This window comes from Salvelinus alpinus, chromosome 22 (assembly GCF_045679555.1).
Source record: "Salvelinus alpinus chromosome 22, SLU_Salpinus.1, whole genome shotgun sequence".
In the NCBI taxonomy this organism is placed as follows: domain Eukaryota; kingdom Metazoa; phylum Chordata; class Actinopteri; order Salmoniformes; family Salmonidae; genus Salvelinus; species Salvelinus alpinus.
Genome location: NC_092107.1, coordinates 5,863,261 through 5,876,367, shown reverse-complemented (window position 1 = coordinate 5,876,367; position 13,107 = coordinate 5,863,261). Strand labels below are relative to the sequence as shown.

At 45.4% G+C, this 13,107-nt stretch overlaps 1 protein-coding gene across 1 annotated transcript in view; it reads right to left on the bottom strand.

Annotated features, from left to right (window-relative positions):
- Positions 1 to 5,990: 5,990 nt before the first annotated feature.
- LOC139548861 (T-box transcription factor TBX4-like) overlaps positions 5,991 to 13,107 on the bottom strand; it is a 36,039-nt gene continuing 28,922 nt past the window's right edge. Inside the window, exons 6-9 of the mRNA XM_071358758.1 lie at positions 10,815 to 10,967; positions 10,500 to 10,588; positions 9,517 to 9,755; positions 5,991 to 9,267 (exon numbers count right to left, since the gene is read on the bottom strand). Coding sequence (XP_071214859.1) covers positions 8,588 to 9,267; positions 9,517 to 9,755; positions 10,500 to 10,588; positions 10,815 to 10,967 — 1,161 coding nt within the window. The 3' untranslated portion in view covers positions 5,991 to 8,587. The remainder of the gene's footprint in view (positions 9,268 to 9,516; positions 9,756 to 10,499; positions 10,589 to 10,814; positions 10,968 to 13,107) is intronic.

The window sequence follows — 13,107 nt, the reverse complement described above, 5'->3', positions numbered from 1 at the left end:
AATGAAGGCTATTCCATGCGAGAAATTGCCAAGAAACTGAAGATCTCGTAGAACGCTGTGTACTACTTCCTTCACAGAACAGCGCAAACTGGCTCTCACCAGAACAGAAAGAGGAGTGGGAGGCCCTGGTGCACAACTGAGCAAGAGGACAAGTACATTAGAGTGTTGAGTTTGAGAAACAGACACCTCACAAGTCCTCAACTGGCAGCTTCATGAAATAGTACCTGCAATACACCAGTCTCAACGTCAACAGTGAAGAGGCAGAGTTGCAAAGAAAAATACATATCTCAGACTGGCCAATAAAAAGTAAAGATTAAGATGGCCAAAAGAACACACACACTGGACAGAGGAAGATTGGGAAAAAGTGTTATGGACAGACGAATCTAAGTTTGAGGTGTTCGGATCACAAAGAAGAACATTCGTGAGATGCAGAAAAAATGAAAGATGCTGGAGGAGTGCTTGACACCATCTGTGAAGCATGGTGGAGGCAATGTGATGGTCTGGGGGTGCTTTGGTGGTGGTAAAGTGGGAGATTTGTACAGGGTAAAAGGGATCTTGAAGAAGGAAGGCTATCACTCCATTTTGCAACACCATGCCATACCCTGCGGACGGCGCTTAATTGGAGCCAATTTCCTCCTTCAACAGGACAATGACCCAAAGCACAGCTCCAAACTGTGCAATAACTATTTAGGGAAGAAGCAGTCAGCTGGTACTCTGTCTATAACAGAGTGGCCAGGACAGTCACCGGATCTCAACCCTATTGAGCTGTTGTGGGAGCAGCTTGACCGTATGGTACGTAAGAAGTGCCCATCAAGCCATTCCAACTTGTGGGAGGTGATTCAGGAAGCGTGGGGGAAATCTAGAATGCCAAAGGTAAATGCTGCAAATGGAGGATTCTTTGACGAAAGCAAAGTTTGAAAGACACAGTTTTTATTTCAATAAAAATCATTATTTTTAATCAACGTCTTGACTATATTTCCTATTCATTTTGCAACTCATTTCATGTATGTTTTCATGGAAAACAAGGACATTTCTAAGTGACCTCAAACTTTTGAACGGAAGTGTATGTGTCCCTCAAGTTGGGGTACTTGTGTAGGTTTTTTTCTGGGAATGTATTATTGTTTTGTGTAGTAATGGGGGGAAATCGATACAGTTACATATCGCGATATTATTTTTGGATGATATTATGTTGATATTTGATTTCAAGTAAACAATTTTTTTGCAACTGTAGGTAGCGTTAGCTAGCGCTAATCGGCTGTACCTGACCCAAAAGCTTGTTCTCCATCTTCTTTTTTAAATAGTGCGCCAACGGGTTTTCAGCACTTTTATTTCCCAGACTGTCCGAAACGCGTTCTCATGCTCATGCTCTCAGACATATAGTGAGCAATATGTTTGTAACATCAAATCGCATTTAATTCACAGTATCGAACTGCAATACATATAGAATTGTGAGAATCGCAATACATATCATATCTGCATCTAAGTATAGGGATAATATTGTATCGTGAGGTCCCTGGCAATTCGCACCTCTAGTTTTGTGTGTGTGTGTGCGTGCGTTTGTGAGAGAGAGAACTATAGACTTGGACACTGTCATTGGGCATGTTTGTTGTGTTCCTTGTGCCCACTGCTCAGGCTCAGGGACACTGCTGTTTTCGTGGCTGGAGCAGAGATAGAGGAGGAGGGAGGAGAGGGTCGGGAGACAATAAGAGAGGTGCTGATTGGCTAAGGAGACTCAGCCTTGGCAAAGGAGGAGAAGAACGCTGGACACGCAAACCTCTGAAAATGAATGTCTCACCCACACAGTGTATACTCGTGCAACATCACACACATATTCCAACACACACAATACATTCACTTCGATAAACACTGGCTTTAATCAGAGCTATGCGGAGAAAGATGAGGTCATTTTTAGACCATGCATCTGCATCATCAAAGCAGTTCAGAGCCTCCTTCCATCACAACAGCCCATAATGAGATCCTGTTCTGTTCTGTTTGCTCCCTCCAGCAACGTGCATATTTCACTGAGCTGAGGTAACTATGGATTTGGATGGCAACCCGCTTCTACCACGTTATAAGTGCTGTGCTCTGATTGGTTTTAGGGCCAATTAGATTGAGCCGTAATGCTAAAGCAGAGGGTTTCAATCTTAGTTCTTAAAAGTTCTAGAGCTTGTTTGTTCTGTGTTCCACTGCCATCACCATCATTCTACTCACGTTGCACAGCGACGACTCAGCGATCTCAACAAAGCTCGTGGAACTCTTACTTAATCTGCTGGATAAAACACTTAATCCACACCCCCCATTTCATCCCTAACGCCCTAATCCAGGGAGCACTCACAATATAATTGTTCATTTTTACTGATGCTTTTATCCAAAGCCACTTATTAAAGTGGGAGCCCAGTTTCATACAGTGGGGTTTAGTGGAGCTCACCAGATGTAGGCCCTACCTTTGATCAAGGGACACCGCCACAGTTAAGTGTCCCACCACCGGAGAGTTGAACCCGCCGCAGCCCCCCCCCCCTATCAGCACACACACATCACATACATACATACACTCCCAACACACCTACACACACCCTTCAGAAGGAAGAATTCAGAGTTCCTAGGGTTCCCTCTGTGTGGTGTATTAGGTTGACCTCAAGATGGGTTAGAGGAGGATGTGGGATGATGCCCCAACGCCACCACTCTACTGGCCTCCTACATCTTCTACCTCCCTACCCTACCTGGTGCTCAGGGCAGGGATATCTCTGTCTCACCCCACCAGCTCCAACGGCTGTGGCTTGAGGGAAACACGCCAAACCATGCTGCACACACACTCCTCCCACCGTCCTCTTCTCTCCTCCCTCCTCCCCCACAGCGGATCTCTCTGCATGTGGATCAAATCAGAATCATCCACTAATTGACTATTTACAGGGCACCAGAAAGGCCGTAATGGACTTGTTATTAAATCCCCCCTCCACTATTTAAAGCGTGTTTTCAGAGTGCCTGGGCTGGGCTGAAGGAGAGAAGGAGTCAGATATTTTTTACAAGGCAGCCCAGTTAAGCCCATCAGAGTGGGTCAGAGTGGGTACCACCCAGCCCAGGTGTGTGTTCAAAATAGCACCCTATTCCCTATGAAGTGCCCTATTTTTTACCAGGGCCCATATGGCTCTAGTCAAAAGTAGGGCACTATATAGGGAATCGGGTGCCATTTGGAACGCACCACCAGGCAGCTCTCAGACGGGATTATGGGACGACAGCGGTATGGGAAAGAAAGGGCAGCGTGGAGTGTAGAGAGGCAGGGGAAAGAGGCACCGGCACAGCTAGATCTCAGCACCAATGAGTTCCAGATGGAACCCTAGGCCCCCCTGTCAGGTTCTCACAGATAGGTTGCATCCCAAATGACTTTTGAAAGGTAGTGCACTATAATGGGAATAGGATTCCATTTGGGACGGAGACATGAACTCAGCAAAAAAAGAAACATCCTCTCACTGTCAACTGTGAATATTTTCAGCAAACTTAACATGTGTAAATATTTGTATGAACATAACAAGATTCAACAACTGAGACATAAACTGAACAAGTTCCACAGGCATGTGACTAACAGAAATTTAATAATGTGTCCCTGAACAAAGGGGGGGTCAAAATCAAAAGTAACAGTCAGTATCTGGTGTGGACACCAGCTGCATTAAGTACTGCAGAGCATCTCCTCCTCATGACTGCACCATATTTGCCAGTTCTTGCTGTGAGATGATACCCCACTCTTCCACCAAGGCACCTGCAAGTTCCAGAACATTTCTGGGGGGAATGGCCCTAGCCCTCACCCTCACCCTCCAACAGGTCCCAGACGTGCTCAATGGGATTGAGATCTAGGCTCTTCGCTGACCATGGCAGAACACTGACATTCCTGTCTTGCAGGAAATCACGCACAGAACGAGCAGTATGACTGGAGGCATTGTCATGCTGGAGGGTCATGTCAAGATGAGCCTGCAGGAAGGGTACCACATGAGGGAGGAGGATGTCTTCCCTGTAACGCACAGCGTTGAGATTGCCTGCAATGACAACAAGCTCAGTCCGATGATGCTGTGACACACCGCCCCAGACCATGACGGACCCTCCACCTCCAAATCGATCCCGCTCCAGAGTACAGGCCTCGGTGTAACGCTCATTCCTTCGACGATAAACGTGAATCCGACCATCACCCCTGGTGAGATAAAACCGCGACTTGTCAGTGAAGAGCACTTTTTGCCAGTCCTGTCTGGTCCAGCGACTGTGGGCTTGTGCCCATAGGCGACGTTGTTGCCGGTGATGTCTGGTGAGGACCTGCTTTACAACAGGCCTACAAGGCCTCAGTCCAGCCTCTCTCAGCCTATTGCGGACAGTTTGAGCACTGATGGAGGGATTGTGCGTTTCTGGTGTAACTCGGGCAGTTGTTGTTGCCATCCTGTACCTGTCACGCAGGTGTCATGTTCGGATGTACCGATCCTGTGCAGGTGTTGTTACACGTGGTCTGGGTCTGCCACTGCGAGGACGATCAGCTGTCCATCCTGTCTCCCTGTAGCGTCGTCTTCGGCCTCTCACAGTACGGACATTGTAATTTATTGCGCTGGCCACATCTGCAGTCCTCATGCCTCCTTGCAGCATGCCTAAGGCACGTTCACGCAGATGAGCAGGGACCCTGGGCATCTTTCTTTTGGTGTTTTTCAGAGTCAGTAGAAAGGCCTCTTTAGTGTCCTAAGTTTTCATAACTGTGACCTTAATTGCCTACCGTCTGTAAGCTGCTAGTGTCTTAAAGACCGTTCCACAGGTCCATGTTCATTAATTGTTTATGGTTCACTGAACAAGCATGGGAAACAGTGTTTAAACCCTTTACAATGAAGATCTGTGAAGTTATTTCGATTTTTACGAATTATCTTTGAAAGAAAGGGTCCTGAAAAAGGGACGTTTCTTTTTTTGCTGAGTTTAGATACACTGCCATACCTCCGCAGCTCTAGAGTGGGGACACACTGTGCTCTGCAAAGGGCTTAAACGTGGCTTCTTTATAACAGAGATAGACTGTGTTTTATGTGGAAAGTTAGTATAAATGTAGGTCTACTGCTACGTCTGTCTTTTTATGCTCTATTCGAGCTACAGCCGAAAAAAGGTCATCATAAATTTAAGAATGAGAATTAACCTTTTTTCCCAGTAGGTTCTTAAGAGTGGCTTTTGGGTGTCTCCTGTTTTACAGATTTTTTTTGTTCAAACCACATGATGCTTTTATTTCTTTGTCCTCACCTCTCACACCATAGCATGGTTTCTGTTAGTCATCGTTGGCCTCAGCCATCGTAGGACAATCAAATCAATAGAAATAATTTTGTAGTCAAATAACTCTTGACTTAGTCTGAATTACTTAGTTTTCTGATTATAAAATCGTCCAATTCTGCTCAATACTCCAGACCTATTGTCCCGCCCAGTAGAACCACCTGCATTCAGTTGGACATCCTCCATAGACACATGGAGGTCAGTCTAACTCCTCAGCTTCACAACCACCATATCCTCCACACATACACGGCCATCCTAACCATATTTCCTCCTGTCTGCACATGTGAGAAGAACACACTTGTGTATATTACAATACACATGGTTTATTACTAATTATAAACTGGGTGGTTCGAGCCCTGAATGCTGATTGGCTAACAGCCTTGGTATATCAGTCCGGGCAGGGACCCTGGGCATCTTTCTTTTGGTGTTTTTCAGAGTCAGTAGAAAGGCCTCTTTAGTGTCCTAAGTTTTCATAACTGTGACCTTAATTGCCTACCGTAACCAGTTTATAATAGCAATAATGCACCTCGGGGATTTGTTATATATGTGCCTTAGACCGCTGCGCCACTCGGAAGCCCAATTAGACCAGATATTTTATATTGTATATTACTGTAAATATTTCTTATGGTAATATGATGATTTGTACCCACAATGGTTAGGTTCTCTTGTGTAGACACACTGCAAGGCCCCACATCCAATAATTTCTACATCCATTTCAGAGAGGAAATTATCTTTATTTATTTTATCTGTGGTGTATGTATTGTGGGATGTTTGTCACACCAGTAAAAGTGTATACATAACCTAAGTTGCCCATACAGCATATGGGAAAATACATGCATAGCCACTGTCATTTTAAGTACAAATATAATTAATGTTCAAGATACTAACATGATCTCTGTTTACAAAAAAATAAGCGCCTCTCTTATCAGACAAAGAAAGGTCTAATCGCCATTATAAGTTCTCACCCACCGTTTGACATGGTAGACATTTCATCCTGTTTGAAGACCCTAGATCTCTGAACATTGATTTGTTGGAGTGGGAAGTTCTCCTAGAGACAGAGAAAGAGAATGAGGGCGAGAGAAAGAATGAAGACAAGAGAGAGAGAACAAGGAAGAGAGAGAGAGGAGGCACTGACAAGACCCAGGGCAGAACCATAACTCAGGACCCTAATGATTGCTGTGTGTGAGAAAGCAGAGGGCTACAGTACCGGTATGTATGTATGCCCTGGGATGTGTTCCTTTACCTCACCCATTCATCTACATACTGTACACATACTGTACTGTACAGCCACGCTGCCCTGACACACACACACACACACACTGACATATGACATACACACAAATGATTTCACTTGACGGATAACTAACTAACCCAGTCAATGTTCATGGTTTGATGCCATTTAGGTGGGTGTAGTTGTTGTTTATGTTTAATAATGTCGTTGGTAGCTTGATTGGTTTTTAATAATAATAATTTGGTGGGTGCTTATCTGTCCTATTACACAAATGTACAATTGTGAATTGGAAAAGTGTTTTTTGCATATCCCACCTCTCCCCAAGAGTGGGGTCATGGCCAGGATGTTCCATTATCTGCGGCGACCATGGAGCAATTAGGGTTAAGTGCCTTGCTCAAGGGCACATCGAAAGATGTTTCACCTTGTCGGGCTAGAGGATTCGAACTAGCGACCTTTTGGTGACTGGCCCAACAATAGAAATATAATTAATATTTCTGTGGGCCCAACGCTCTAACCTGCTAGGCTACCTGCCGCCCGTAATGATTGATGTGAGTTTATGTGTCTTAGATCACCAATGACAAGTAAGTGCAAGTGGAGGATAGACGGACGTTAAATTCAGACTGAATCCAAGATAGCCAAGGTAATAACCATTACCATTATTATTACCAGTACAATACATCCGCAAAGGTACTCTGTTGACCGTTTACTTTTTTTTACATAACGCTAAGCAACAACATTCAAATATTTATTTCATCATGTTTGGGAGAAAAAAATATTTTTAAAAGTTATATCGGAAAAAAATGTAATAATGAAGAGATAACGTGGGTCTGCTAGGTAATAGACCCACCATATTGTTCTATTATTACCCATTCCTACTATCAAGGTCAGACAGGCCGGGCTGAATGTTACCCAGTCGTCCCTGCTTCAGTTCAGCTCAGCTTGACTTCACAATGTGGCTCCTCGCCCGTCCCACTCGGGCTGTTTTACATTTGCAGTCTTGTAAGGATTTTTCCAACGCAGTCATTTGGGGCTGGGATTTGTGCAGAGCTCTGTGTTCTGCACTAGCGTTGGCTTAACAATGATTCCTTAAGCTCCCATCTGGTTGGCCAGGGACCTTCTCTGAAGTCTCACTTCAACAGGCGGGAACGCTGCTTCGGAACGGACTGCAGGTTTGGAGCCAAAGTGCTAAGCGATTACTGCCCTATTGTGGTTCAAAGACTTGGGTTACCGCTAACTAAGGGCCGTTTGGCTTCATGCTTAGTGGTGTCACGCTAGCTTACAATATGGCTAGCAGAGGAGTATGGTTGAAGATGAGATCTAGAACTACACACACTTAAGCTCTGCTCAAATGGACTGCATGGGTGGGCTTGTTGTGTAGTTCACCTGCAGCCCATGTTTACAAGTTCAACAGATTTCTAACTGGCAAAGTATCTCAATACAAGCAGAGATGGCAAAATGAAATGAAGGCTTTACTCAAAGTTTCAACAAAACACTTGGCCTGTTACTTCAATCTCTTTACACATCCATGTCCCACTCCCTCATTTGCTGATAATAATATGATCAGGTTTTGCATTTAAATGTTTTTCTTAGAAACCTTAATCAATTCATTACTGGTACGTGTCCATCTTAACCATAAACACACTACTTCAAAGGCATAATGGATATTTTTCACTTTGCTGAACACATCTCCTTTTGGCATTGTTTGACATTGAACGTTTTGGAAGATTTTTTTAAGCCATTATATGGCATGCTTTTGCATAATTCTATAGAGGGGTTCTTCCTCTGGAATACTCATTATCATCATCACAGTCACAATGTTCCTCCAGTCAGGATAACATGGATCTGAAGGCGCAGATCTTTTAGGCAGATGTAGGCTTCTATTGGAGTTCGGTCACTCTGATCTGCTTCTCCTCATGCTAAACTACTATGGCTTCATCATGGTCATCATGGCTGTATTTCAACATAATCTAATTTCAGATGCCTCACAGGCAGTTCAAAGTTGGCTGGCTGGCTGATTCTGAACTGACCGGATGGGTGGACATCGCTGCTGCCTCAGGAGCCACACAGCACTCCCTAGCCCTAGCTATCATTCCAGTGGGCCCCTACACTGCTCTGCCCCATCTGGTACTGGTAGGATGGGTCCCGGATGGATGGGGGGGTGCTCTGTGTTGGGAAGGCCGAGAATTCCCTGTGAGGCCGGAGAGGAGACCCAGGCCCAGGCTTCCTGTGGTACAGAGAAGGATGGCACACCGGCCTACTACCACTGGAACCAGGAACCGGGGGAGAGGAAGACGAGATGGAGGACGACGAGGGGATGGTGGCCAGGCCTCGCTGTGCTGTGGCTGGACTGTAAATTCCTATGTCGGACTGGGGGCGTGGGGGTCCGGTGGGGGTGTGGTGGGGCACCACGGAGGTGGCGGTGGCAGTACTGGTGAAGTGAGCAGTGAAGGGCTGGTAGGGGACAGCCTCCACTGTCTGCACGCTGTACCGCGGGTAAGGCTGCACCGACGCCCACATGTTGCAGTTCAGAGAGGGGGGAGCCAGGTCGTCAGCACCCCCAGCCCCGTACCCATTCTCTCCCTCCATCCCTCCATACATACAGGCCTCCCTGGAGCTTATGGCCTCACCGCAATAGGGGTGGGACAGCAGTGGAGGCTCGTATGTGGGAGGAGAGCAGAAGTAGTGTTCCTCTGAGACTGCTGGAAGCGTTGTGTCCAGATATGGCCGTTTAAAACCCAGTTCCAACTGCCTGGTGTTATCTGTAAAGAAATGAAGATTAAATCATCATCACTGAGTGAAAAAACTCAATGTATCACCCTGCTGACCTATGATGCTTCTTTATACTGTTTGGAACTGTGTACCAAGCCATTTATATTGTGTGATATTGATGTGTAGCACCAAAAGATGTGTTGCAAGACAACAAAGTTTTCTGAAAAACTAATGAGGACTGCCCATTTTCAGTGATTGACAGGTGTGGAGATGTTCAGGTAGGTCTGTAGCTAACCCACCTTTGTGTTTGAAGCAGTGGTAGAGCAGACTGGGCTCTCGGCTTGGAGGGAAGGAATTGGAGATGTGTTCCTGGTGGTCTGAGTTCCCCAGGGGCACCCCACCCTCGTACTGGTAGTGGGACAGGACCTGGGGGTGCCCCGACAGGTGTACCCCAGCTCCCAGCTTCCCCGTCCGGTGACTATGTGAGGAGAGGAGCCTCTGGCGAACCATGTTCTTAGAAATCACTGGGTAGTCTTTTCTACAGAGAGGAAGAAGGGAAAACAAGAACAGAAGGATTAGTGTTAGTGTTGGGGAAGCTACTCTGAAAATATAGTTTATCAAGCTACCAATTACGTCATACTGGAAGAAGTTAACCTACATGAAAGCTACCCTTAAGAAAAATATAGCTTACTTAACTAAATTTACTTAGAAAAAGTGGTTAATTACATCCAAACTACTTCTAAATCTGAAATGTCATAGACTACAAATTGCAAGAACAGTTCACTCTGGAGCCAGAAGTTAACAGAATGTGTAATTTAGCCTATTAAACACAAAAAGTGAGAATTAGGCAGGTCTGATGTTAAAAAAAAAAGTATAAAAAAAAGTCAATTCTTGCCTACTTCACCGATATTTTATTTTTGTTAAAAAAGTTGTCTGTAGTTCCAGTAGTTAGCTACACCACTACATGGTAAAACACTACCAAGATTTGAATTTAGTTCAACTATGACCAAGTTACTGCAAAATTGAATTAAATCACTAGTTGAACTAAATGTAGTTCACTACTTCCCAATACTTCCGTTACAGATTCTGCTTAGCAGAGAGAGAGTGATGTATTAAAGGAAGCAAGCACAGATAAAGGAAGAAATGGAACAAGTTCCAAAAGGAACAAATGATTCCAATGAATGATGTACTGTCCCAAAAGAAGAATTGTTTCCATGATAAAGTAAGTATTCCATATACTTTTGTATTGAGTGGCACGTTCCCATAAACATACAGAACATACCCCTGGAGTCTGGAGACACGCAGGTCCCCTTCATCGCTGCCACGGAAACCCTTGGCAAACGGGTTGTTCTCGATCTTCAGCTGAGTTATCTGAGAAGACAGCAACATATCTTGTCACTGCACTTGAGACTCATCATGAAAGTCAAATGTTCAGTCAAAAATAGTCTTTCTATGATTTGGAACATTTCTCCTGCAGATAGTGTTTTGAAGACATGCTCTCGTATTACTGACATTAGAAACGTGTCAGACTGTGTGCAGCAGACGTTGAACATCAGATAGCAGGTGGACAACTACATGGGTGGCACACATACGGTACCTTATGGTTCTGGTAGGAGGTGACAGAGATGAAGGCTGTCTCGTGAAACACGTGAGTGCAGTAGGCTGTGTTCTTAGACCCAAATGCGTTGTTCTCGTCGGCCTTGACGATGTGGAGCCGAGGCTGGTACTTGTGCATCGAGTTCAGGATGATCTATCAGGGGAAAGATGGAAAGTACAGGGTCAGACAAACGACAGCTGAGTCGATCACAGCACACAGTCCTCTGAGTGGCACCAGTGAATGACCAGACACCACCACAGGGTAGTTTTTCCTCCTTTAAATGAATGGTTGTCCCTGGCCTAGATGTTAAATTCCAAGTGATGTAATTGTATTGACTTGAATAGACTCATAGTGTGAATGGGGTGCTTAAGATGCTCAGGTTTACCATGGCTAGACTTTTTAGAAGGTAGGCCTATTTTAATGCTATTGGAGTCAGCATTAGTGGGCATACAATGCCCAACTTTGTCCATACAATGTGGAAATGTGTCAATATACTGTAGTTCAATGTGTTGATACTGAAAAGTGGGCACCCCTTTGTCACACTTGAGTTGCAACTGTATAGTGCATCAATCAGCACGTGTGGAGCGTGCTCAATGTTTGGGTTGGGGGGGGGGGGCTACTCTGCTCAGAGTAGCCCGGTAGCCTAGCCACATGCTCACTGGAGTGTCAGCAGGGTTGGTGCAAGGGTTATCTCCAGCGCAGCTCTGTCAGGGCCGATGAGCATCAAGCTCTCCCCCACTCCCACCTCCCCTCCTCTCCTACATTCTAGACTCACGGCCCAGTAGTACCAGGGCATTGTCTTAACAGGCGAGCCCCTCCAGGAGGCTACCACAGAGAGGGGTTAAGACTATCAAGCACAGGCGGGCCGGTTCACCATAATTGGGGAGGATGGGCTCATAGTAATGGATGGAACAGTATAAATTGAATGGTATCGAACTCATCGAACACATCGCTACATACAGTGGGGAGAACAAGTATTTGATACACTGCCGATTTTGCAGGTTTTCCTACTTACAAAGCATGTAGAGGTCTGTAATTTTTATCATAGGTACACTTCAACTATGAGAGATGGAATCTAAAACAAAAATCCAGAAAATCACATTGTATGATTTTTAAGTAATTAATTTGCATTTTATTGCATGACATAAGTATTTGATACATCAGAAAAGCAGAACTTAATATTTGGTACAGAAACCTTTATTTGCAATTACAGAGATCATACGTTTCCTGTAGTTCTTGACTAGGTTTGCACACACTGCAGCAGGGATTTTGGCCCACTCCTCCCTACAGATCTTCTCCAGATCCTTCAGGTTTCGGGGCTGTCGCTGGGCAATACGGACTTTCAGCTCCCTCCAAAGATTTTCTATTGGGTTCAGGTCTGGAGACTGGCTAGGCCACTCCAGGACCTTGAGATGCTTCTTACGGAGCCACTCCTTAGTTGCCATGGCTGTGTGCTTCGTGTCGTTGTCATGCTGGAAGACCCAGCCACGACCCATCTTCAATGCTCTTACTGAGGGAAGGAGGTTGTTGGCCAAGATCTCGCGATACATGGCCCCATCCATCCTCCCCTCAATACGGTGCAGTCGTCCTGTCCCCTTTGCAGAAAAGCATCCCCAAAGAATGATGTTTCCACCTCCATGCTTCACGGTTGGGATGGTGTTCTTGGGGTTGTACTCATACTTCTTCTTCCTCCAAACACGGCGAGTGGAGTTAGACCAAAAAGCTCTATTTTTGTCTCATCAGACCACATGACCTTCTCCCATTCCTCCTCTGGATCATCCAGATGGTCATTGGCAAACTTCAGACGGGCCTGGACATGCACTGGCTTAAGCAGGGGGACCTTGCGTGCGCTGCAGGATTTTAATCCATGACGGCGTAGTGTGTTACTAATGGTTTTCTTTGAGACTGTGGTCCCAGCTCTCTTCAGGTCATTGACCAGGTCCTGCCGTGTAGTTCTGGGCTGATCCCTCACCTTCCTCATGATCATTGATGCCCCACGAGGTGAAATCTTGCATGGAGCCCCAGACCGAGGGTGATTGACCGTCATCTTGAACTTCTTCCATTTTCTAATAATTGCGCCAACAGTTGTTTCCTTCTCACCAAGCTGCTTGCCTATTGTCCTGTAGCCCATCCCAGCCTTGTGCAGGTCTACAATTTTATCCCTGATGTCCTTACACAGCTCTCTGGTCTTGGCCATTGTGGAGAGGTTGGAATCTGTTTGATTGAGTGTGTGGACAGGTGTCTTTTATACAGGTAACGAGTTCAAACAGGTGCAGTTAATACAGGTAATGAG